General features: G+C 39.1%; 1 protein-coding gene across 7 annotated transcripts in view; it reads left to right on the top strand.

Annotated features, from left to right (window-relative positions):
• Positions 1-23054, top strand: part of GAPVD1 (GTPase activating protein and VPS9 domains 1) — a 69800-nt gene that overhangs the window by 14056 nt on the left and 32690 nt on the right. For 2 of the 7 annotated variants that reach the window (XM_080927317.1, XM_080927314.1), the window contains exons 2-10: positions 6013-6230; positions 7389-8232; positions 11824-11910; positions 12646-12780; positions 12927-13116; positions 14432-14512; positions 16433-16593; positions 20000-20129; positions 21842-21967. In XM_080927317.1, the coding sequence (XP_080783443.1) occupies positions 6046-6230; positions 7389-8232; positions 11824-11910; positions 12646-12780; positions 12927-13116; positions 14432-14512; positions 16433-16593; positions 20000-20129; positions 21842-21967 (1939 nt within the window). In that variant the 5' untranslated portion in view covers positions 6013-6045. The remainder of the gene's footprint in view (positions 1-6012; positions 6231-7388; positions 8233-11823; positions 11911-12645; positions 12781-12926; positions 13117-14431; positions 14513-16432; positions 16594-19999; positions 20130-21841; positions 21968-23054) is intronic. The other 5 variants (XM_080927320.1, XM_080927318.1, XM_080927319.1 and 2 more) reach the window with 3 other exon arrangements.

The raw sequence follows: 23054 nt of genomic DNA, 5'->3' as shown, positions 1-23054 counted from the left end.
TCACAGAATATTGGTCTGTTCTAAACATGGTAGGCTAGTTGGTGCCTTTTCTAGGTAGTAGTTGACAGAGACGGTGATACACTTTAGCATTAATACTTTTCTCAAGATTATATGAATTTACTCAACTGAATACTTGAATTTAAAAGCATATTACTTATGTAATTAAAACATCTTGCCAGGTAGAGGTGTACATCTTTAATACCAGACCTTGGGAAGGCAGATCTCTGAGTTTGAGGCCAGGCTGGTCTACAGAGTGAGTTCCAGGATAGCCAGAACTTTACAGAGAAAAACAAAATATCTTGAAAAACAAAACAAAAACAAATTACAGTTTGCCAGGTTTACACCTGTATCCTAGCTTTCAGGAAGCTGAGGCAGGAGGACTGTAGTAAGTTGGAGGCCAGCCTGGACTAAATAGTAAATTTCAAAGTCAGCCTGGAATATATATAACAAAACTCTCACAAAAACAACAGAACTCTTAAATAGTCAACAATAAAAACAAGCAAAACCCAAACAACCTCCTCTCTTTGTCTTTTAGAATACTTGTAGAAAAAAAAAGATATACGTAGTTTCCATAGACCTTGTACTAAATTCCTACCATTTTACACTTGTCAGCTGGGCTTAATACAACTAATGAACACTATTGATAAACTGGTATTAACTAAAGCTCATAGTTTATTCAGTTTTCCTCATTTTTTTATTTCTCTTTTAGAATACTCCATTACATTCAGTTATCACTGTATAATTTTTAGTTGAAACATTTAAAAAAGGTTTATATATTTATGTGTATGAGGATATCATCTTAACTACAGGTCATATGACACTAGATGTCAGAGGTCACAGATCGCATGTCAGTAGGTGTCAGAGGCCATCATGGTTTTGGTTTGTTTGTTTTTGAGACAGGGTCCTGGCTGGCCTTGGACTTGCTTTGTAGACCAGGTCTACTTTGAACTCATAGAAGTTGGCCTGCATCTGCCTCCTGAGTACAGGGCTTAAAGGTGTATGTCATCATGATGGTGAGTGGCCAGTCTCAAGTTCATCAGACCTACTCCAGTTTTAGTTTCCTCTCCATGTTATTGACCTCTAAAGTGTCTTCTATAGTAAATGATACATTGGATTTGGTTTCATGTTCACTTTCTTAATGTTTGGTGGTAGAATGCCTATCAAGTACAAATATAATTTGTGAGCTCTAGTACACTAGAAGTTACAAGGAGTATCCTGTATTATGGATGTATTGCAGTCCTTGTTCCTCAGAGAGAGGGAGAGAAGAGAGAGCATGGGAGGGAGACACAGAAAGTGAGAACCTAAGATTAAGTTAGTAGGCTGTTTACTTGAACTCTAAATGCTGCTTTAAAGTTTAAAATTAGTAGATTCATCATTATAAATTGGGATGTTTTAATTAGAGATTCTCAAAACGTGAAATGATATTCTATTATAAAATGTTATTTTGGAGTAATTTATATTTTTGAGAGTTTTATAGCCCACACTGTCCTCAAATTTGCATTGTATTTGACCTTGAACTTTTGATCTTCCTGCCTTTACCTCCCCAGTGTTGGGATTATAATTGTGTGTCACTCTGTCCTGTTAATTGTTGACGCTTGTACTAGACATATTCTCTTGGGACTTCTAGTCTAGTTTTCTAATGTAGCTCAAAAATTACACCTTATCAGGTTTGTGCTTCCTCTCCCTGCTCTTCCTTAGAGGAGATAAACTTATTTATTAGAGGTTGGCAAACTTTCTGTAGGAGCCAAATCTTAAGCATGTTAGGTAGGTAGTTCTCTACCACTGAACTGTATTACTTAGTTCACAATAATTGTTTTTAAAATTGTGTTTTACAGGGTGTCTTAGTCAGGGTTTCTATATCTGCACAAACATCATGACCAAGAAGCAAGTTGGGAAGGAAAGGGTTTATTCAGCTCACACTTCCACATTGCTGTTCATCACTAAAGGAAGTCGGGACTGGAAGCCAAGCAAGCCAGGAAGCAGGAGCTAATGCAGATGCCATGGAGGGATGTCACTTACTGGCTTGCTTCCCATGGCTTGCTCAGCCTGCTTTCTTATAGAACCCAGGTCTACCAGCCCAGGGATGGCACCACTCACAATGGCCTGGGCCCTCTTGATCACTAGTTGAGAAAATGCCTTACAGCTGGATCTCATGGTGGCATTTCCTCAACTGAGGCTCCGTTCTCTGTGATAAATCCAGCTTGTGTTAAGTTGACACAAAACCAGGCTAAGCTATTGTTAGTTTTTTTATGGCATTCTGACCACAAATATAGAAATATAGAAAGGAAAACTTTATAATTCTTGAGCCTGATTAAAAAAACACTTAGAAAGTTCGCCTTGTGGAAAAAGATCTCTAAGAAATATTTATTGGGGTCAGCAAGATGGCACAGAGTATATAAGTTACCTGCCACTAGATAACCCAGACTGTAAATTGTCCCATAATGCCTCCTCCCCATACATTGTAAGGAAAGTTCTTAAAAAATATTGGGACTACTGGGTGATTTAGGAGGTCAGTTCTTGGATAGATTGGCTGGAACATTTTAAGTGTTAGTCATTTTATTTTAATTTTGTTAAATTATTATTTGTAGATTTTATTTAGTTTAGTTTATGTATACCAGTGGTTTACCTACATGTATATATGTGTACCAAATGTGTGCCTGGTGACACTGGAAGTCAGGAGAGGGCATCAGATCACCTTGAACTAGCATAATGAACAGACATAAACCACCACATGGGTTCTGGACACCAAATCTGGGTACTCTAGAATAGCAGCAAATACTCCTAACTGCTCTTCAGCTCCGTTAAGTTTTAAGAGTTTTTGTTGTTGTTTTTTTGAGAGGATTTCTTTATATAGTTTTGGCTGTCCTGGAACTTGCTGTATAAACTGTTTATAATTGCTGGGATTAAAGGTGTGGACATGGGGGAGGGGGGATGGGACTGGTGGAAAGGGGAGAACACCTGAATTGTAAATACAGAGAATATCCAATAAAAAAAGGAAAAGAAAAAGAAAGAAAGAAGAAAAAAAAAGGTGTGGACCACTGTGCCTAGTCCTAAATTTGAATTTTGAAGTTATATTTGAAGATTTTTAACTTCTTAATTGCATACATTCATTTTTATTTTGCTGTGTCATTCATTGGAAACATGTTTACTCAGTAGTTTGAACAGTCATAAGATTACAGGCTCTTTGAGATTAGGGGAATCAGGCTGAATTCCAGCAAAACTCAAAAATATATTTGTTACTACAACTCTCATAATATTAAATTGTTTGTTTTATTTTTATTTGTCTTGCATGCTAGGCTTGACCACTGAGCTGTACTCCCAGCCTCATAATACTCAATTAAAAAACTTGATGATAATGTGTATGCGTGTATATTTTATTATTTTTGTTAATGACTGGATTTTGATATGACCACTCCATCCCTATTATTTTTTATAATTTGAGAAAGAGTCTTTACTGTATACTCTTGGCTGACCTGGATCTCACTATGTAGACTAGGCTAGCCTCAAACTCAGATCTATCTGCATCTGCTTCCTGAGTGCTGGGGTTATAGATGTGTCAACACACCTAGCAGTATTTTTAATTGTGTTATGTGTGTGTCAGTGTGTGAGTCCAGGTACCTACAGAGGTGAGAATAAGATATCAGATTTGCTGGAGCTAGAGTTACCCAGGCTGTGGGCTGCCTGGGGTAGGTACTGGAAACCTAGCTAGGGTCTCTGCAAGAGTAGATGCTCTTAACTAATGAACTGCCCTTCTAGCTTCCCAGTGCCAGTTCTCAATGAGATTTTTTAAGTTGATAGTTACTCTCTGCTCATACAATTTTGTTATTATTTATTTCATGTATGTGAGTACACTGTCGCTGTCTTCAGACACACCAGAAGAGGGCATCAGATCCCATTTACAGGCGGTTGTGAGCCACCACGTGGTTGTGGGGAATTGAACTCAGGACCTCTGGAAGAGCGGTCAATGCTCTTAACTGCTGAGCCATCGCTCCAGCCCCAATTTTGTTACCTTAAGTACAGATATTTCTGTTGTTAATGTAAAACATTTGTGGTCTGGCAGTTCAAGGATATGGCTTAGATAATAATGCTTTAAAGTATGTATACAGTTTGTGTTTGTTTGTTTAGTTATTAGAAAAGTAAGAGTTCATCCATACCTTTGGCACGTATTTACTCAGTTACTGTGAACTAGGCCCTCACCCAAGCCTGAGACCAGGGCAGTGAACCAATCAAACAAATCCTGACCGTGGTGGCATGCTGTTAGGTGTAGAAGCTGCCCAATAAAGATGGTTAACAAGCAAGTTAGCTGTCTGTAGTAAATGCTAGGTAGGTCCTGGAGGGTCAAAGATGTAGCAAGGGAAGACTGGGAAGATTAAGGTAAAGTCTTGAGGTGATTTCTAGTCAAGGAATAAAATGATGTGATCGTCAGATACGCTCTATTATGGGGAGAGCAGACTTTGGGAAGCAAGGAAATCAACTAGTCATAGCCTTTCTGGGGAGGCGATGGTAGACTCTCAGTGAAAACAAGTAACCAGATAGATTCATTCATTCTTTGTTTCTCCCCTTCTCCCTTCCTCCCTCCCCACCTTCCTCATTCCCTCCCACCCTCCCTCCTTTTTTTCTTTCTTTCTGTCTTTTGTTTTTTTGCTTGTTTTGTTTTTGGGGACTGGATTTCTCCATGTAGCCCTGGCTATCCTAGAACTCTGTGGGCAAGGCTAGCTTCTAATTCAGGGCCTAATCTGCCTGTGCCTCCCCACTGCTGGGATTAAAGGTGTGCCTCTCCACCAACCACTTAGATTATTTCACAGATAGAGTCAACAGGGTGTATTCATTGCTATAGGAAAGTAATCAAGGATGTCTCCACGGCTAATAAACAGAGGCACCTCCCTAAATAGGTTTCAAATGCATTTGATGCTGTTAACTCTAATTTAGAAATAATCTGCTGGGTGTGTGGATGCATGCCTATAATTTAAGATAGGAGGATCAGGAGGTCCAGGTCAATTTGGTGAATTTGAGGCAAGTCTAGACTGTATGAGACTGTCTCAGAAAACCAGCAAGAGGGTTGAGAATGCAGCTCAAATAGTAGAGTGCTTGCCTAGCCTGCACAAACTGTGGGTTCAATCCCCAGTACCACATATATTGGGCATGATAGTCCAGCCCTGTATTTGTAGCATCTGGGAGGTAGAGGCAGGATGAGCATGAGTTCAGGATAACCCTTAGGTACATAAAGGCTTCAAAGCTAACCTGGGCTATGTGGCTTCAAAGCTAACCTGGGCTATGTGAAACTGAATTGCCAAAAAAATAATACAGTAAGATCTGGACAAATGGCTCAGTGGTTAGACTACTTGTTCAGTAACCATCAGAACAGGAATTCAAATCCCAGCATCCACTTAACAAGCCAGGGATCTGTGCATACCTATAACCCCAGCTCTAGGTGGGTCAAAGACAGGAGGATTGCTAGAGCCTGCTGTCTTTCAGCCTAGACAAAACATGAGCTTCCAGTTCTGGGAGAGACCCCACTTTTAAAGAAATAGAGTGGTGAAGCACATCCAGTGCCTTGTGTGGTGTATGTGTATATATGCATAGAGGCTCACATATGTGGGCACACATGCACACTTTAAAAAAAATTGTGGTCCAGTGAGATGGACCTGCTACTAAGCCTGAGGAGCTACTAAGCCTTGAGACCCACATGCTAGAGAGAGAACCAGACTCCCACAGTTTGTCCACAGTTTTCCACACACATGCTGTGACGTGCCCCCATATAAAATACAAAAGTAAAATATAATATTTTAAAATGTGTGTTTCTTACTGAGCAGTGGTGATGCATACTTTTAATCCCAGCACTTGGGCAGGGGGATCTCTGAGTTCCAGGGCAGCCTGGTCTACTCACAGAGAAACCCTGTCTCAAACAAACAAACAAACAACAACAAAAATAAAAGTATTTTATTCCTTTGATTTTTAGAAAAGAATTTATGTGACATAAATTTGAATTTTGTCTTTTTTTTTTATTCTTAGTGATCAGCCTTTGTACCTTTTCCGAATTCAAAGATGGTGAAGCTAGATATTCACACATTGGCCCACCACCTCAAGCAGGAGCGATTATATGTGAGCTCTGAGAAACAGCTCATTCAGAGGCTAAACGCTGATGTACTGAAGACAGCTGAAAAGCTGTACCGAACAGCGTGGATTGCGAAGCAACAGAGGATTAATTTGGATCGTCTTATTATAACCAGGTAACGAAAAAGTTTTCAGATCATGCATTTTGTGAACATTTAATTCTATACTGCTAACTAACTAAATGAATCTCTCAAGTGGTTGGCTTTGAATCAATATTAAATGAGTCTTTGCTTATAAAATGCATGGAGCCTACTAGTTTATTAATTAGCTTCAGCAGTGATACAGATAATTATAATTTAAGGATTAATGTTTTATCTCTTTGCATATATAACATTTTATTGTTATAGAGGCTAAATTTTGTGCTACTTATATGCATTTCCATGTTTTGGAATTATATATCTTTTTATTGTTTGTTTTGCCCTGGAACTCACTCTGTAGGACCTGACTGGCCTCCAGCTCATAGAGATCTGCCTGACTCTTCCTCCCAAGCTCTGGGCTAAAGGCATGTGCCACCATTGCCCAGTGGAATTGTGTATTCTTTTTAAAGAAAAAAAATTTTTAGATTTAAAACTTTTATTTTATGTGTATGGGTGTTTTGCCGACCTATAGATAGATCTATGTGCCCTTGTGTGCCTGGTATTCATTCCATTGTTCCAAGAAGCAGTTTTTAACTGTAACAATATTAGTATAATGTTGTTAAAAGTAGTCAGATTAAAAAAATATATACTGTATGGTTGTATTTATAAAAATCTGAAGGGGAGGGACTGACCTTTGATGTCATTCAGATCATAGCTCTTTGTTGTGCTTGCCAGGAAGGCAAGTATATGTACAAAAGCATTCCATGTTGTAAATCAAACCTAGGGCTTTCTGCTTGCCAGTAAGTGTTCTTCCAACTGAGCTACCTCCCCAGCTCCTGTTTTGATATTTTAGTACTTGAATATTTGTGAGTGCTTTTGTGTCAGTAAATAAGCAGCTTTTACACTGTAGTAAATTTTAAAACTTAATTCATAGATGATAGATCTGGATATTGAATATGAAAAAGTTGGTTTCCTTTCAGGTATGGCTGCTGTCTTTACTCATTCCCATGTTGTTGTTCTCAGAGCTTAACAATTCAGGAGATCTCATTATTGGCACAGTAATGAACTCAGATTTATTAATTTCAATATAGTGTTATATAATTGTCATTATTAATATTATTTTGCCTTAATATTTATATTATTATATATAATAATTATATGTAATATATCTATTAATATTGTGCTAATGTTTTCCAGTGCTGAAGCTTCTCCTGCTGAGTGTTGCCAGCATGCCAAGATTTTGGAAGATACACAGTTTGTTGATGGATATAAGCAACTGGGATTTCAGGAAACAGCTTATGGAGAATTCCTGAGTCGGTTAAGAGAAAATCCGCGTCTTATTGCCTCCTCTTTGGTTGCTGGAGAAAAACTCAATCAGGAGAACACACAAAGTGTTATCTACACTGTTTTTACCTCCTTGTATGGCAACTGTATTATGCAAGAAGATGAAAGCTACCTCCTTCAGGTTTTACGATACTTGATTGAATTCGAACTTAAAGAAAGTGACAACCCCAGGCGCCTTTTGAGGAGAGGAACTTGTGCCTTCAGCATCTTATTTAAGCTTTTTTCTGAAGGACTGTTTTCTGCCAAACTTTTCCTTACGGCTACTTTACATGAGCCAATCATGCAGCTCCTTGTGGAAGATGAAGACCACCTGGAAACAGACCCAAACAAGCTAATTGAGAGATTCTCTCCAGCTCAGCAGGAAAAACTCTTTGGAGAAAAAGGCTCAGATAGATTTAGGCAAAAGGTTCAAGAAATGGTAGATTCCAATGAGGCTAAACTAGTAGCTTTGGTGAACAAATTTATTGGTTATCTTAAACAGAATACGTACTGCTTTCCACATAGTTTGAGGTGGATTGTGTCACAAATGTACAAAACTCTTTCTTGTGTAGACAGATTGGAGGTTGGGGAGGTCAGAGCAATGTGTACCGATCTTCTGTTGGCTTGCTTCATTTGTCCCGCAGTTGTCAATCCAGAGCAGTATGGAATCATATCTGATGCTCCTATTAATGAGGTGGCAAGATTTAACCTGATGCAGGTATGTTTTTGCTATTATTATTATTATTATTATTATTAAGATTTATTTATATATATGAGTGCTGAATTTACATGTGTGCCTGCATGACAATAGAGGATATTAGATTTCCTTACAGATGGTTGTGAGTCACAATGTGGTTGCTGGGAATCAAACTCAGGTTCTCTTGAAGAATGGCCAGTGCACTTAAGCGCTGAGCCATCTCTCTAGCCTGCTTTAGCTGTTATTAATGTAGCATTTAGCTTAAGATCAGCTGATCTATATGTAGTGGAGTGGTGACAAAATTAGTGACGTTCATATATTCTTCCCATTTCTTTTAAAAGAAATGCTTCTTATGAAACAAAAGCAATTATATTAGGATTTTGAGATATTATAATCATAAACATTTTGCATTGGCTTTCAAATGAAATCCTTGAACTCTTAGATATAGAGTTGTCTAGGTTTTCTAGAACAAGCTCATCCTCCCTATTCTATAATTTCAGAGTCTAGATTGATTGAAAATTGAGAGTGTCCTTTGTACTTCAAAACTGAAGTTGAAGCTAGGCAGTGGTAGTGCATGCCTTTAATCCAGGCAGAGGGGCAGAGGGGCAGAGGGGCAGAGAGGCAGAGAGGCAGAGAGGCAGAGGCGTCTCTGTGAGGTCAGCCTGGTCTACAGAGCAAGTTCCAGAACAGCCAGGACTACACAGAGAAACCTGTCTGGAAAAAACAAACCAAAACAAAACAATAGGAGCTGGAGAGATAGCTCAGTGGTTAAAAGCACTCACTACTCTTCCAGAGGACTGTTTTCAAATTCCAGCAACCACATGGCGGCTCACAACTGTAACTCCAGTTCCAGGGGACCCAACACCTTCATAAGGACATACATGCAGCTTAAACACTCGTGTATATAAAAACAAAACAAAACCCAAAAATTATAGATAGTATTCCATGGAGTGCTAGTGAACTCTTAGGTTTTTTTTTACACTCTTACTTTTTTTGCAGAAATGTTTTTGTTTTTGAAAGTAGACCTGTGAAGATTTTAAACACACACACACACACACACACACACACACAGTTTAAGTTCTGGGTAATGGTGATGGCTCACTGGGTGGGTAAAAGTCCTTGCTTGAGGAATTTGATAACTTAAGTTCAGTCCCTGAAACCCATGTTAGTAGAGAAGAACCAACTACTCAAAGATGTCTTCTGACCTCCACATGTATGCCACAGAGGAACCCAGATCCTCACATGTGCTAAGCACATATTCTATTGTTAAGTTACACTCAGTCTTATTTATTGTATGTCCATGGATGTTTTACCCAAAGTCTTATTATTTATTTCAATTAATTATTTATATGATTTATTTTGTGTGTGGGTATTTTTCTGTATGTATATTTGTACAGTGTCTGCAGAAGAAGGCAGTATTGGATCCCCTGGAGTTGGAACTACAGGCAGCTGTTAGTCTGCCAAGCAAGGGGCAGGTCCTCTGGAGGACTAACTAGTGGTTGTAACTATAGAAAAATCTCACTAGTCTTCTTGTCTTTTTTTAAATTAAAAAACAAAAAGAACATCCTTTTTCATGGCTGGTGAAATGGTTCAGTGGTTAAGAGTACTTTTTGCTCTTCCAGAGGATCTGGGTTCAGTTCTCAGCACCCACATGGCAGCTCACAGTCATTCATAGCACCAGTTCTAGGGGGTCTGATACCTTCTTCTTTCCTCCACAGCTCTAGGTATGTAGATGGTACATATGGATATAAGTAGGCAAACCATTATATGCATAAAATTAAATCATAAAAAGTTAAAATTCTCTCTGTGTTTGGGGTGTTGAGACATGGTTTCTCTGTAAAGTTGTAGTACTCACTTTGTAGACCTGGCTGGCCTCAAACTTACAGAGATTTCTCTGCCTCTTTCTCTCAATTGCTGAGATTAATGGCAGGCACCACCACTTCTGGGCTTATTTAAATTAAAGTGTGCATATGTATGTATGTGTAGGTTCATGTGCTAAGTGGAGTGAGTCCAGGAGGGACACTAAGTATCTTCTACTTTGTGTTCTTTATTCTTCTGAAGCAGAGTTTCTCACTGAACCAAAAACTTACCATTTGGCCAGGCTGGCGGCCATTGAGCTCATAGTATCTAATTATCTTACTTTTCCAGTGTTGAGTTATAAGCACACATAACCATGCCTAGCTTTTACGTAGATGCTGAGGATTTGAGCTTAGGTCCTCAGGACTGCATGCCCTGTGCTCTTACCCACGGAATCACCGCCTGAGTCCCTACAGTCATCAAGTCTTTTAATCATATCTTATTCTCCTGAGGTTCTATGAAGAAAAGATTATGTTAATTTCAAATAGACTGTCTGAAAAATTTTAAAAATCTGATAGCCAAAATCATCAGCTGGGCAGTAGTGTGGTATGTGCCTGTAATTTCAGCATTTGGGAGGCAGAAGCAGATGGATCTCTGAGTTTGAGGCCAGCCTGGTCTACAGTGCAAGTTCCAAGACAGCCAGAGCTACACAAAGAAACCCTGTTTTGATAAGCCTTGTATGGCATTAATCTCAGCATATTGTAGGTGGTGAATTTCTATGAGTTCAAAACCAGACTGGTTTACACAGTTTCAGGCCAGCCAAGGCTACCTAGCTTTGTCTCAAACCAGACCAAACCATCAAACAAGCAACTAACTCCCTCCCTCCAATCAAACAAAAGTGACAAGCATCTAAAACAAAAACGGTTGGGGGTGGAGAGATGGCTCTCTGGCTTAAAGTATTTGTTACTTCTATAGAAGAATTGAGTTCAGTTCCCAGTACCTATAGCCACCACTTGTAATTCCAGTTCCAGGGGATTCAACTTCTAGCTTCCATGAGCAGGTTTGCACGTTAAAAAAGAAAAAAAAGAATCATTGTTTCTTGCCTGCATGATGGTACACACCTTTAATTTAAGACTTGTGTAGTGCGGAGACAGGCAGATCCCTGTGATTTGGAGGCTAGTATAGTCTACATAGCAAGTTCTGGGGCAGCCAGGGCCACACAGACCCTGTCTAAAACACCTGAAATGTAAAGAGAATGCTTTACCCTGTTTATTGTGTTATAGTTGAAGTCATTTATTGTGTAAGTTAGCCTTTGCAGATAACTTAAAAATTTTCAAAGGTAGTTTGAGGTAAAAATGCTATATAAGCTTGGCATTTTGAATTTCACATCCGGGACCTATGATAAAAAGGAGAGAACCAACTCCCAAAAGTTGTCCTGTTACCTCCACATGTGCACTGTGACATGCATGCACCCTCCAGTTATGCACACAGCACGGTAATAATAAAGTGTGAAATATTTTTAAGCACACAAAGTACAGCTCCAGAAATACAAACATTGTACTTTCAGTTTCCTAATGTTGCTGTCATGTGTTAACAAGAAATTACAGCAAAGTTTTCTACTTCCTCTAATCTGAAAATAGCAAAAACTGACATAGACAAGATACACATTTCATTGGAAACATTATTTTGTTTGCCTGATCAGATGAATGTGAGTATTACTGTGAAGCCAGATTCTTCGACTGGAATAGAAGTGCTTTCATAGACCATTGTTGGTGTGTGCAGCCTTCATCTGCTTATCACTGCTTTTGTTTGCAGGTTGGCCGCCTTTTGCAACAGTTAGCAATGACTGGCACTGAAGAAGGAGATCCCCGGACCAAAAATAGCCTTGGAAAATTTGATAAAGTAGGAATGAATGTTGTGTCATGTGAAATACTGTTCATAGACTGTGAGATGTCTAAGAGTGCTAGCCCATATTTCTAATCTCCATTGGGGTGGGAAGGCTGCCTTGAGTCCAAAGTTAACCTAGATAGCAGTGAGTCCTCACTGCATACAGAACACACTTGGTACACAGCTTTAATCCCGCACTCACTAGGATTCTCAGGCCCAGCCATCCAGGGGTATTTAGAAAGATCCCATGTCAAGAACAAACAGCATGGGGGCTGAGAGATGGCTCTATAGTTGAGAGCACCGGTTGCTCTTCCAGAGGTCCTGAGTTCAATTCCCAGCAGCCACATGGTGGCTCACAGCCATCTAAATGGATGCCCTCTTCTGGTGTGTCTGAAGGCAGCCACAGTGTACTCATATGTAAAATAAATAAATTAAAAAAAAAACCAAAAATAGAAAGGAAAAACAAAAAAATGAGTGCTGTGCACCACCCATCACCCTCATGCTTCTCACCCCCACCTCCATTCCTCTCTAGAACGTTCTGGGTCTTTTCTGGAGGTGTGCACCCCGCCTTTTCAGTACTGTAGGTTGTAGATAAATACATACTTTGTTTTTCTTGAGCTTATTCTGCACCACTGTATAAAGAATGGAAATTAGAAATTTTTAAAGTGTAAGATTTAAAATAGTTTTTTTTAAGCTTGTCCACCTTTGTCAGAAAAATTTCTACATTTCGATCTCTTCCTGTTTTAACAGGGCTGTGTCGCTGCTTTCCTTGATGTTGTAATTGGAGGCCGTGCAGTGGAGACTCCACCGATGTCCTCTGTTAATCTTCTGGAAGGCTTGAGCAGAACTGTGGTGTATATAAGTTATAGTCAGCTTATTACTCTGGTAATGGCATCATTCTTTAACTGAAGGTTTTGGATTTCTTTCTTTTAGCCATATGTTGGCAGATCACCGATGAATACATCCTGTAAGAAGTATGTATTCTTTTTGAAAAATTGATTTTATTAGATAATGTCTTTTACTTTTACCAGGTAAATTTTATGAAGAATGTGATGTCTGGAGATCAACTGAAAGAAGATAGAATGGCTCTTGACAATTTGTTGGCAAACTTACCCCAGGCTAAGCCGGGGAAGAGCAGCAGTCTAGACATGACTCCCTACAGCACTCCTCAGATGTCTCCAGCAACCACTCCAGCCAATAAAAAGAATCGGCTACCTATAGGTAATGAGAACCTTCCATACTGGAGCTTTTAAAGTACCATTTCTTCAAAGATGGGGGTGTAGTCCATAGGTAGAGTATTTGCCTAGTACGTATGAAGCCCTAGGCTTAACTCCCATAGACTGCATAGACCAAGGTTGATGGCACAGGACTGTAATAGCAGCATCCAGATGGTGGAGGTGGTGATCAGAGCTGAAGGTCAGCTTTGGGTAGTTCTTGACTAGTTTGGGTTATATTAGACTTGCTTTTTAAAAGAAGCAATTATATTTAATTAGGCTTTATTCACTGAGTGTTTGTTACCTATCTACCCGCATTTGAAGATTGATTATGTAGCCTGAACCAGGCACTAATTAAACCTTTTTTAGAAATGTTTCATTTAATCTATACAAACATCCAACATGGTATGATCATTGTTTTGTTCTTATATTAGATGCTGGGGATACAAAGAACATTAATATAAGCCCTGTTGTTCTCAGGTTAGTTACTTCTAGGCAGTTTCAGATATAAAGTACTTTGACGCTGAGTCACAGCTCTGCTCAATTTTATACATTTTAAAGAAGAGGTTTTCATTTTAATTTCAATTAGCTGATTTTTATAAACATAGTTTCTTGAAATCAATATGTTTTCCATTTAACATGGTACCATCAAGTCTTTAGCTTTCTTCACTATCCCAAAATTTCAGATTTATAATTCAAAATGGCCCTGGTGGTAGATCCCAGGATGCTACAGAAGCAGAGGCAGGTGGATCTCTGAGTTCCAGGGCAGCCTGGTCTACAGATCGAGTTCCAGAACAGCCAGGGCCACACAGAGAGACCTTGCCTCGAAAACCAACCAACCAACCAGCAAATAAATAAATACGTAAAACTACATTTTTTAACTAGGCATGGTGATCCATGCCTTTAATACCACCACTCAGGAGGCAGAGGTAGGCAAAGGTCTGTAGTGAGATCTTGTCTCAAAACAAAACAACAAAAACAAAACAAAACAAAACAAAACAAAACCCCCAAATTTCTTTTGATTAAAAAATATTTTATGTTTAATGATTTTTTTAATATTATAGACTATAATTTCTTAACCTGAAAACTCAACTATTTTTGATAGAGACCACTTTCCTTTACTATTGTACATTAGTTTGTTTGTTTCTTTTTTTTCTGACACTTGAATGTTAGAGATGAGTATAATGAGAGAAAATTTCAAATGTCTGCCCAGTGTTTTGTGTGGTCATGTAATCTTGTGATTGCATTTACTTTCATGATTTAAACAATGTTTCCAGTGTTCAGAGGGTTGATCTTCTTTCTATTTAATTTTTGCAACCCAGGACAACAGTTAGCAGCCATCACTGCCTGGGATTCTTCAGCCACCAATCTTACCGCTCACATTCCTCTAGTAACCCCGTTTGGTGGGTAGTAGGCCATTCTCCTTCTTCCATATTGTGTGCTAGAAATATTGACAGGTGCTCTCTGTGCATGCTGCTTTTGCTTTCTCTAAGATGCTGTGTGGAATTGGATCACTTGCATTTTTATACATTACAACTTTCAAGTTTGCTAAGTTCCTAGAGCTGCTTATGAGATTGATTGTGGATTCACAGTTAAATAGAAGTTAGGAAGGGTATCATAAAGATGTACTGGGCCTGTCTTAGGCTTTTGGGAATTGTGTGAAGTGGTAAGTGAAGACGTTTATATCTGCATTTGTCTTCACAGAGGTCAGCTTGTCTCAGCACGCAGTTCGCTTCTGTTATGGCTGAATGTTTTATGTCTTTAGTTTTGATTGTATTGTACCATCAGAGAATTTCTACTTAGTATACAGTTGTACTGAATTTGATTGCTTGTGAGAGAAAGGGGAAACTTATCACAGAACACTAAAACTCTTTGTCATTATTCAAAATTTCTTAAATGATATATACAGGATGCAGCCTGGGATAACTCAGTGGTAGAGAGGCAGCATGAGCAGGCCCTGGGGTAGTCCCAGCACCAGAGGGAGAGAGATGGATGGATGGGTGGACAGATGATAGACACAAAGAAGTAATTTTAAGTGTATATAATAAATTCATTAAAAATGAATATTGTCATGTTGGAAAGATGGCTCAGGGTAAAGAACTTGATGCCAATTCTCCCAATTTGAGCTTGATCCCTGGGGTTCATTCACATGGTGGAAGAAGAGGACCAATTGCCACAAGTTGTGCTCTGTGTACACAGGAGTGCTGTGGTGTATCCACATGCTAAAGAGATAGGAAAAGGAAAGAAAGCAAAGGGAAAAATATGTATTAATGGAAGGAGAAAAGATAGGTGAGTTTTTAAAAACATTTTGCATGCCTGTGTGTGTGTATGTGTGTGTGTGTGTATTTATGGTTGTGCCACCATGCACAGGTGGAAGTCAAAGAACAACTTTTTGGGGTCATTTTTTTTTTCTACCAATTAGGTTCTGGGAAATGAACTCTGGTCACCAGGCGTGGCAGCAGGTGATAAGATATCTTATCAGTCTGGCTCTTAAGAATATTTTAATAAAGCAGAATGGATCTCACTTTAATATAAAGCAATGTCATGTCCCCTGTGTCACTGGAAAGGGTTGTTAATATTCAGAAGGAAGAAATATGCTTTTAGAAACTGTCCCTGGTTCTGCCAGTAATTCTATAATTATTTTCTGGGGTGATGATGGAAGCCTGTCATCTCAGTATCCAGAAGCAGGACAGTGGGATCCAGGCTTCTCTGTGCTACAAAGTACAACCCTGCCTTACAAAAATAAGACAAGCATGTTACATCATTGTTTACCACGTTTCCACATGACAATTTTTACACTTATGTTTATTTATTAGAATGGGAAACTGCTGGCAGTTTAAACTTTTATAACAAAAATGGCTGATGTGTCTTATTGAAACCTTGAGATATGAAGTAGTGCTTTTGTTGTCCCTGAAATCCTGCATCACGGCTGTGGTCAGGTGTAGCCTTCTTTCTAGTGGAGGTAGAGCACTATGTGTATGAATGCTTTGCCTGCATGTATGTGCACCATATGTATGCCTGGTGTCTGTAGAGGGCAGAAGAGGTCAGATTCCCTGGGACTGGAGTTAAATACAGCTATAAGCTAGTATGTGGTTGTTGAGAATTGAACTAGGGACCTCTGCAAGAGCAGCAAGTGCTCATCACTGCTGAGCCGACGGAGTGACTAGGGAGACCTAGTGTTTGTTTTGTCTAGGTTTTTCTGCTGTGTTTTCACCATTGTCTTTTATGCATGTACAAATGTTCAGCATTAACAGAAAACACATTTTTGTATTCAGTGTGCTTTTTTTTTTTTTTATTGTGACTTTTTCTTTTTTTTTTGTTAGCAACTCGGAGCAGAAGCCGAAGTAATATGTTAATGGACCTACATATGGACCATGAAGGATCATCTCAAGAAACCATCCAGGAGGTACAACCAGAAGAGGTGCTGGTCATTTCCTTAGGGACAGGTCCTCAGCTCACTCCAGGGATGATGTCAGAAAATGAGGTATGTGTCTAATAGTACTTGTTTTTAATTTTTAGTTTTTTTAATTGGAGACAGAGTCTCACTACATAGCCTTAGCTGTCCTGGAACTTATTCTGTAGACCAGATTGGCCTTCCGCCTTCCTCCATCTCCCAAGAGTTAAGAGTTGAGAGTAAAGGCATGCACTACCACATCCAACGTGTATTGCTACATTTAACTTGTATCTATTGTGGTGAAGAAATTTAAGTCCAGCCTGATACTGATAGTTCATACCTGTAAGCTGGCGTGGGGGAGGGAGGCTGAGGTAAGAACAATGTAGCTACTTCTAGACCAGAATGGTCTACATAGTATCACCTATTTCTGGAAAAAGATAAAAATAGAGATACTAGCTAACAACTTAGCTAGAAACCAGTTGCTTTTCATCAATATCCATAGCTCAGTCTGGTAAGGTCGATATAACAAAGGTTACAGCTTTTATTTTGGAGGAGTCTTGTTTCTTTGCTTAATTGTGTTGCTTTGTTTTATTTTGTGTTTGATTCTGAGTCTTATGTAGCCATGGCTTGCCTTGAACTCTGGTCGTCTGCCTCTTAACTCTCAAGTACTGGGGTTGTAGATAAACTAATTGCCACTGTACTTAACATAGAGGTTTATATTAATATAGAAAAATGCTGGGGGCTGGTGAGATGGCTCAGTGGTTAAGAGCACTGACCGCTCTTCCAGAGGTCCTGCGTTCATGGTGACTCACAACCATCTGTAATGAGATCTGATACCCTGGTGTGTCAAAAGATAGCTACAAGTGTACTTACATATAATAAATAAATCTTTAAAAAATGCTAGTGATTTATAAGTAACAGAAATTTATTTCTGATTGTTCTGGGGACTGAGAAGTCCAAGATGAAGGCACATTTGGTGTCCCGCTAGGGTCTGATTCCTGGTTCATAGAGTCACCCTCTTATGGCGGGTGCTCCTGTGGTGTGGAGAAGGTGCGTGGGCTGATGTGAGGGCCATGATCTGAGTCTCATGTAGCCATGATCTATGCTGCATCGTGGGCTGGCATTTGACTACATGGGCCTTTGCAGAGCTCACACCCGGGTTTACCAATTTTTTTTTCTTTCTTTCCCTCCCTCTTCCCTTTTCTTCTTCTCTAATAGGCTCTTGGATATCCAAAGCTGGGCTGAAATTTGATATATCTCTCCAATATATTTGACCATGAGTTTTTGCTCCTTCTGAGTCCACCTGAGTGCTAAGATACATTAGTGCTGATAGTTAAACTGAGATTTTCACATGCTTAGCAAACACTTCACCACTGAGTTGTTTCCAGTCCCACAATGCATTATTTTCTATAAGTCTATTAGATAAGCCATCAAATGCTAAGCCCCTGTGAACAGTTATAGAAGTGGGCCTTCACTTTAATACTTAATGTTACACAGAAGTTGGTGAGCATGCCCACAACACAAGGAATTGTTTTAGTAGCAACAGAAGATGGGTATTGGCATTGTGGCATAGAAATTAGTAAGACTTCTCTAGTGAGTGTAGAAATATTGGGCTTTTTTTTTTTTTCCCAGCTGGTGGTAGAATAGTAGTATTCCTGTTTAGAGTCAAATTTTCCTAATGTATACTTTCTATTGTTTGGTTAGGGGGGAAAAGGAAGAGATAAATGAAAAATTAGGAAAGCAAACTTTAATTAATTAATTAATTAATTATGTGTGCATTGGTGTTTTGTCTGTGAACATGTCTGTGTGAGAGTGTTGGATTCCCTGGAAGTGGAGTTACAAACAGTTGTGAGCTGCTATATGTGAGTTCTGGGAATTGAACCTAAGTCCTTTGGAAGAGAAATTAGGGCTTTAACCACTAACCCATTTCTCCAGCCCCTAAAATTTTTTAAAAGATTATTTTATGTGTATGAGTTTTTTACTGGTATTTCTATGTGTATCACATGATTTCCTGGTGACCTTTGGATCCTCTGAACCAGGAATTACAAATGGTTGTAAACCATCATGTAGGTTCTGGGAATCAAACTTAGGTCCTTTGAAAGAGCAACAAGAGCTTTTAATTACTGAGCTTTCTCTAGTCTGGTTTTCTTTTAAAGAATGAGGACGGACTATGAGGGCATAGTGGCTAAGCTAAGAGCACATACCAGGCCACAGGTGGTGGTCGCCTATACCTTTGATCCCAGCACTCGGGAGGCAGAGTCAGCTAGACTTTTGTAGGACAGCCAGAGCCACAGAAAGAAAACCTGTCTTTAGGTGGAGGGTTAGGGGATACACATACTTCTCTATAGAGAACAGTTCCGATACCCACATCAGGTGTCTCATCTGCCGGTAGCTCCAGGGGATCTTACACCTTCTTCTGGACTTCTAGGAACCTAAACTCACACCTGTATACCCTGTCACCACCATATACACCTAATTTATTTACTTTTAAACTTCAAAGGGAGAAAAAAAGAGGGACTATAAAGCTGGACATAGTGGTACACACCTGTAATCCTAGTAGTTGGGAGGGAGAGTGCATGCTCAGGGTCAGCTTGATCTTTATAGGTTTCTAAGGCAGCCTGGGCAATGAGACCATGCCTCAAAAATAAAATGAGAGAGAGAGAGAGAGAGAAGAAGAAGGAGGAGGAGGAGGAAGGAGGGAGGGAGGCAGGAAGGGAGGGAGAGTGCACTCGCACATGCGTGGGGCATGAGAGTTGAAGACAAAATCAGTTTTAAGAATTTGTTAAGAGTATAAGGTTAGAGCTGTCATGAGAAAAAAATCTTGACTCTTGGATTGTAGAGAATGACTTACAGACTCTGTGAATGCATGTGTGCGTGTACATGTTCCACATACTTTTGGTATTGGAGATTGATCTTAGGTCATCTGGCTTAGAGGCAAGTGTCTTTCTTATCTGTTGAACCACAGTGCTGGCTTAGAAACAACAACTTATATTCAATGACTAATGGGTTATTGTTTTAAGAATGTTCATTGATAGTTTGAAAAAAAGTCACAGTTTATAAATCCAAATGTTGTGCATGGTACTTACACCTGTAACCCTAGCACTCAGGACATGGAGGCAGGGATTAAGAATTCAGGGCTAGCCTGGGCTGAACAAACAAAAGGAATCTACTAGATTCTTAGCTAAACACTATAACTCAAGCTGAGAGAACAGATTGGGGCAGCTGAACTGACTTAACACAAGTCTTCTTTTCTGATGGCTGCCTCCTGCCTCCCTGTGTGACACTAACTGCTGCTGATCCCAGGAGAATGGAAGTACTTAGTTTGAGTTAGCTTCAAACCGAGACTGTGCTGAGTCTATTTATAAGCTTGATAGACCTTGTAAATGGATTTTAGTTAAAAATAACTAAGAACTTAAATTAGCACTTTTGTAGTTCATTTTATTCTCAGTAGTCTTTTATTTGGAATAGGCCAGATTTTTATTTATTTATTTTTCAGGTTCTAAACATGCAGCTTTCGGATGGAGGACAAGGAGATGTCCCTGTTGATGAAAACAAGCTCCACGGTAAACCTGATAAAACCTTGCGCTTTTCCCTCTGCAGTGATAATCTGGAAGGCATATCTGAAGGTGAAGGGTTACTTCATTCAGGGAGTGTGTGATTGGACTTTTTCTGTGTTCTTTAAAGGAGCCTTATAAATTATAGTTAAGCCACTGTGCCTCTCACTAAGGAGAATAATGAAATTTCCTCTAATGAGCTTTAACATGACTGTAAGATTGTTACTGAATAAACTTAAGACTGCAAGAGGCTGTTGGGCATATAAAATAACAAGACATGTATTCATCAGTGTTAAATGAGTAACAGCAAGTTGTCAGTCTTGATGTCTGTACAAGCTTATAGAGCTCCTTTAGAAGGATGTGATGCATGCATAATTGGGGTGAATGAACTTACTGGCATTTCAGGATGTTGTGTATACGTTTTTTACTGTTCTGTGTTCCTTTATTCACATACCCACACATGCCCTTATGAATCAGGATGCTGTCGAATAAAAAAGGCAGGCGAGGGTGGGATGCAGTTGGTAGAATGTTTGCCTGGCATCCTTAGACTTCATCTTCAGTAGTGGTGGGGGGGGAAGGAAACTCTTAAACCAGATTGTGAAATATTTTTCATTCCATATATTAGGACAGTTTGTTTTATGAAAAAATGTTCAACTTTACTAACGTTTAAAAGAAAACATAAATATTCTCTTTAACCTTTCAGAAAGTCACTGAGGAATATATGTTTAATCTAGAAAATGTGGAAAAGAAATAAGCTTACCTGTAATTTCACTATTCTTTTAACAGTTAATATTTGATTATTTATAGCAAAATCAAGTTTATAATGTTTCGTAACCTTTTTATGTTATGTGTCATTAACATCCCTTTTGTATTTTGTGTTTTTAAATAACATACTTTTATTCTTATGTATTTCTTTATTTATTTTGAGACAAGGTGTTACTGTGTAGCCCTAGCTGGGCCAGAATTCACTATGTAGACCAGACTGGACTTGCACTTAACAGAGATTCTCCTATCTCTGTTTCCCAAGTGCTAGGATTAAAGGTATGGCCACCATGCCTGACAATTTCATCACCTGAGTAACAGAGGCAGGTGCATCTCAGAATTGGAGGCCAGCTTGTCTACAGAGTGAGTTCTAGGATAGCCAAGGTTACACAGAGAAACCCTGTCTCAAAAAAAACCAAACCAAAGAATTGTCTGACTTGCTTGTCCTGCCATTGGCTCATAGATGGCATAGGTTTTAAACTGGCCATTAAACCTTGTCAGCCTTGGCTGCATCCATCTAAATGGACGTATGGCTCTTGGCAGTAATGATTCAATCATTTGCAGAGCATTTCCAAGGAATGTACAGGTCCATGAGCCTGCTGGTGTTGTTCTGCATGTCTAGGCACTGTCTACTCACTCTTTATTGCACACAGCACAGCAAGTACTTATGCTTTTTAAGTATTATAGTAGTTCTTCAACAAGCAACCTTAGGTTATTTTTTTATTAGTCTTTTAAAGATAAATTTTTAGAGGCAGAGCTGTTGGCTCAAAGGCATTTAAATTATCAATTAAAAGCATCTTAAATCAGGCATGATGACACATATCTGTAATTTTGGGGTTCAGAATGCTGAAGTAGAAGACTTGAAAGTGTAAGATTAGTCTGGATTATATGGTGAGACCTTGTTTCAAAACAGAACAGAACAAAACCAGAACAGAAATAAACACTATTTTCATGGCATGAAATATTACATGGTGAATTATGATTTTTTAAGAGGATTGCTGACAGGATAAACATTTCTCTAGGTCCTTCCAATCGCTCAAATTCAGTGTCTTCTCTTGACCTGGAAGGAGAGTCTGTATCTGAACTTGGGGCAGGACCTTCTGGGAGTAATGGAGTCGAAGCACTGCAGCTGTTAGAACACGAGCAAGGTAAAGTGGTGGTGAGCACAGCTGTACAGGTAGAAAAAAATGTACATTATTTTGGGGAAAAATAGTCTGTTTGCTTGTAAGCGGGCTGTGTTTGGGAAACTAATTAAGTTGATTAATGACCATGAAAGTTGCATTTATCCATAGCTACTTCAGTTTTTAAAAGGTGTTTTGTTGGTAAGTGTATTATTTGAGCTTAAATTACACACAGCAGTATGAGTTAGTTTAAATTCTGTAATATTTATTTATGGGGCACAAAGATAACTACTAAGGGCTCAAGAACTCGGTTTAGGGAAAGAACACTATGTAAATGGTTAAAAGCCCCAAAGTCTGATGACCTGAGTTTGATCCTTGGAACTCATCTAGTGGAAGAAGAGAGCTCCCTATATAAACCAAGGCACCAGTATATGTATGAACACACAAATGCACACATGCATGCGCATACAAATAGAAAGGTACAGGAGGTAGGGGTAGGAAGGTGGCTCAGTGCGTAAATTGCCTGCCACAAAACATGAGGACCCAGATTTTGATCCCCAACAATTACATAAGAAGCTGGGCATGCACACAACTTTAGACTTAGCTGACTTATGGGTGACGGGTGATGTCATGGGAGGAATGGAAGCATGGTGAGATGAAGAGGCAAAGAGAGGTGAATCCCTAGAGCGAGTCTCTGACCTCTTGCCTGCACACACTGAACACTATGCATAAACTGTAACAAACAAACTTCTAGTTAGGGCACACATCCACAGCTACATTTGATTCTTAGACTTTAGTGTATATGAAAATTACCTAGGGACCTTTAAAATCTATTTTCTAAACCATCCTGGAAATATATGATTGAAAAGGAAAAGAGTGTTTCCACTGGAATGTATGATTTGTATAGAAGTATTGCCATATTGGCTCTATTTTCAACTTATTAATATTAAATTTATTGCACATAAGAGAAACAGCCAAGGCTGAGTGAAAAATCACATCTTTGAGTTGACAGCCTTCACGTGTGAAACACTAAGTGAGTCACAGGCTGGAAGTTGGCCTGGTCATTTGTTGTAACAAAACTTTTCCTGCAAGGACACCACACTTTTCATCCCAC

Source organism: Micromys minutus, assembly GCF_963924665.1.
Source record: "Micromys minutus genome assembly, chromosome: 13".
Classification (NCBI taxonomy): Eukaryota; Metazoa; Chordata; class Mammalia; order Rodentia; family Muridae; genus Micromys; species Micromys minutus.
Note: the sequence above shows the minus strand (reverse complement) of the source record. Positions and strands in the feature narration are given on the sequence as shown.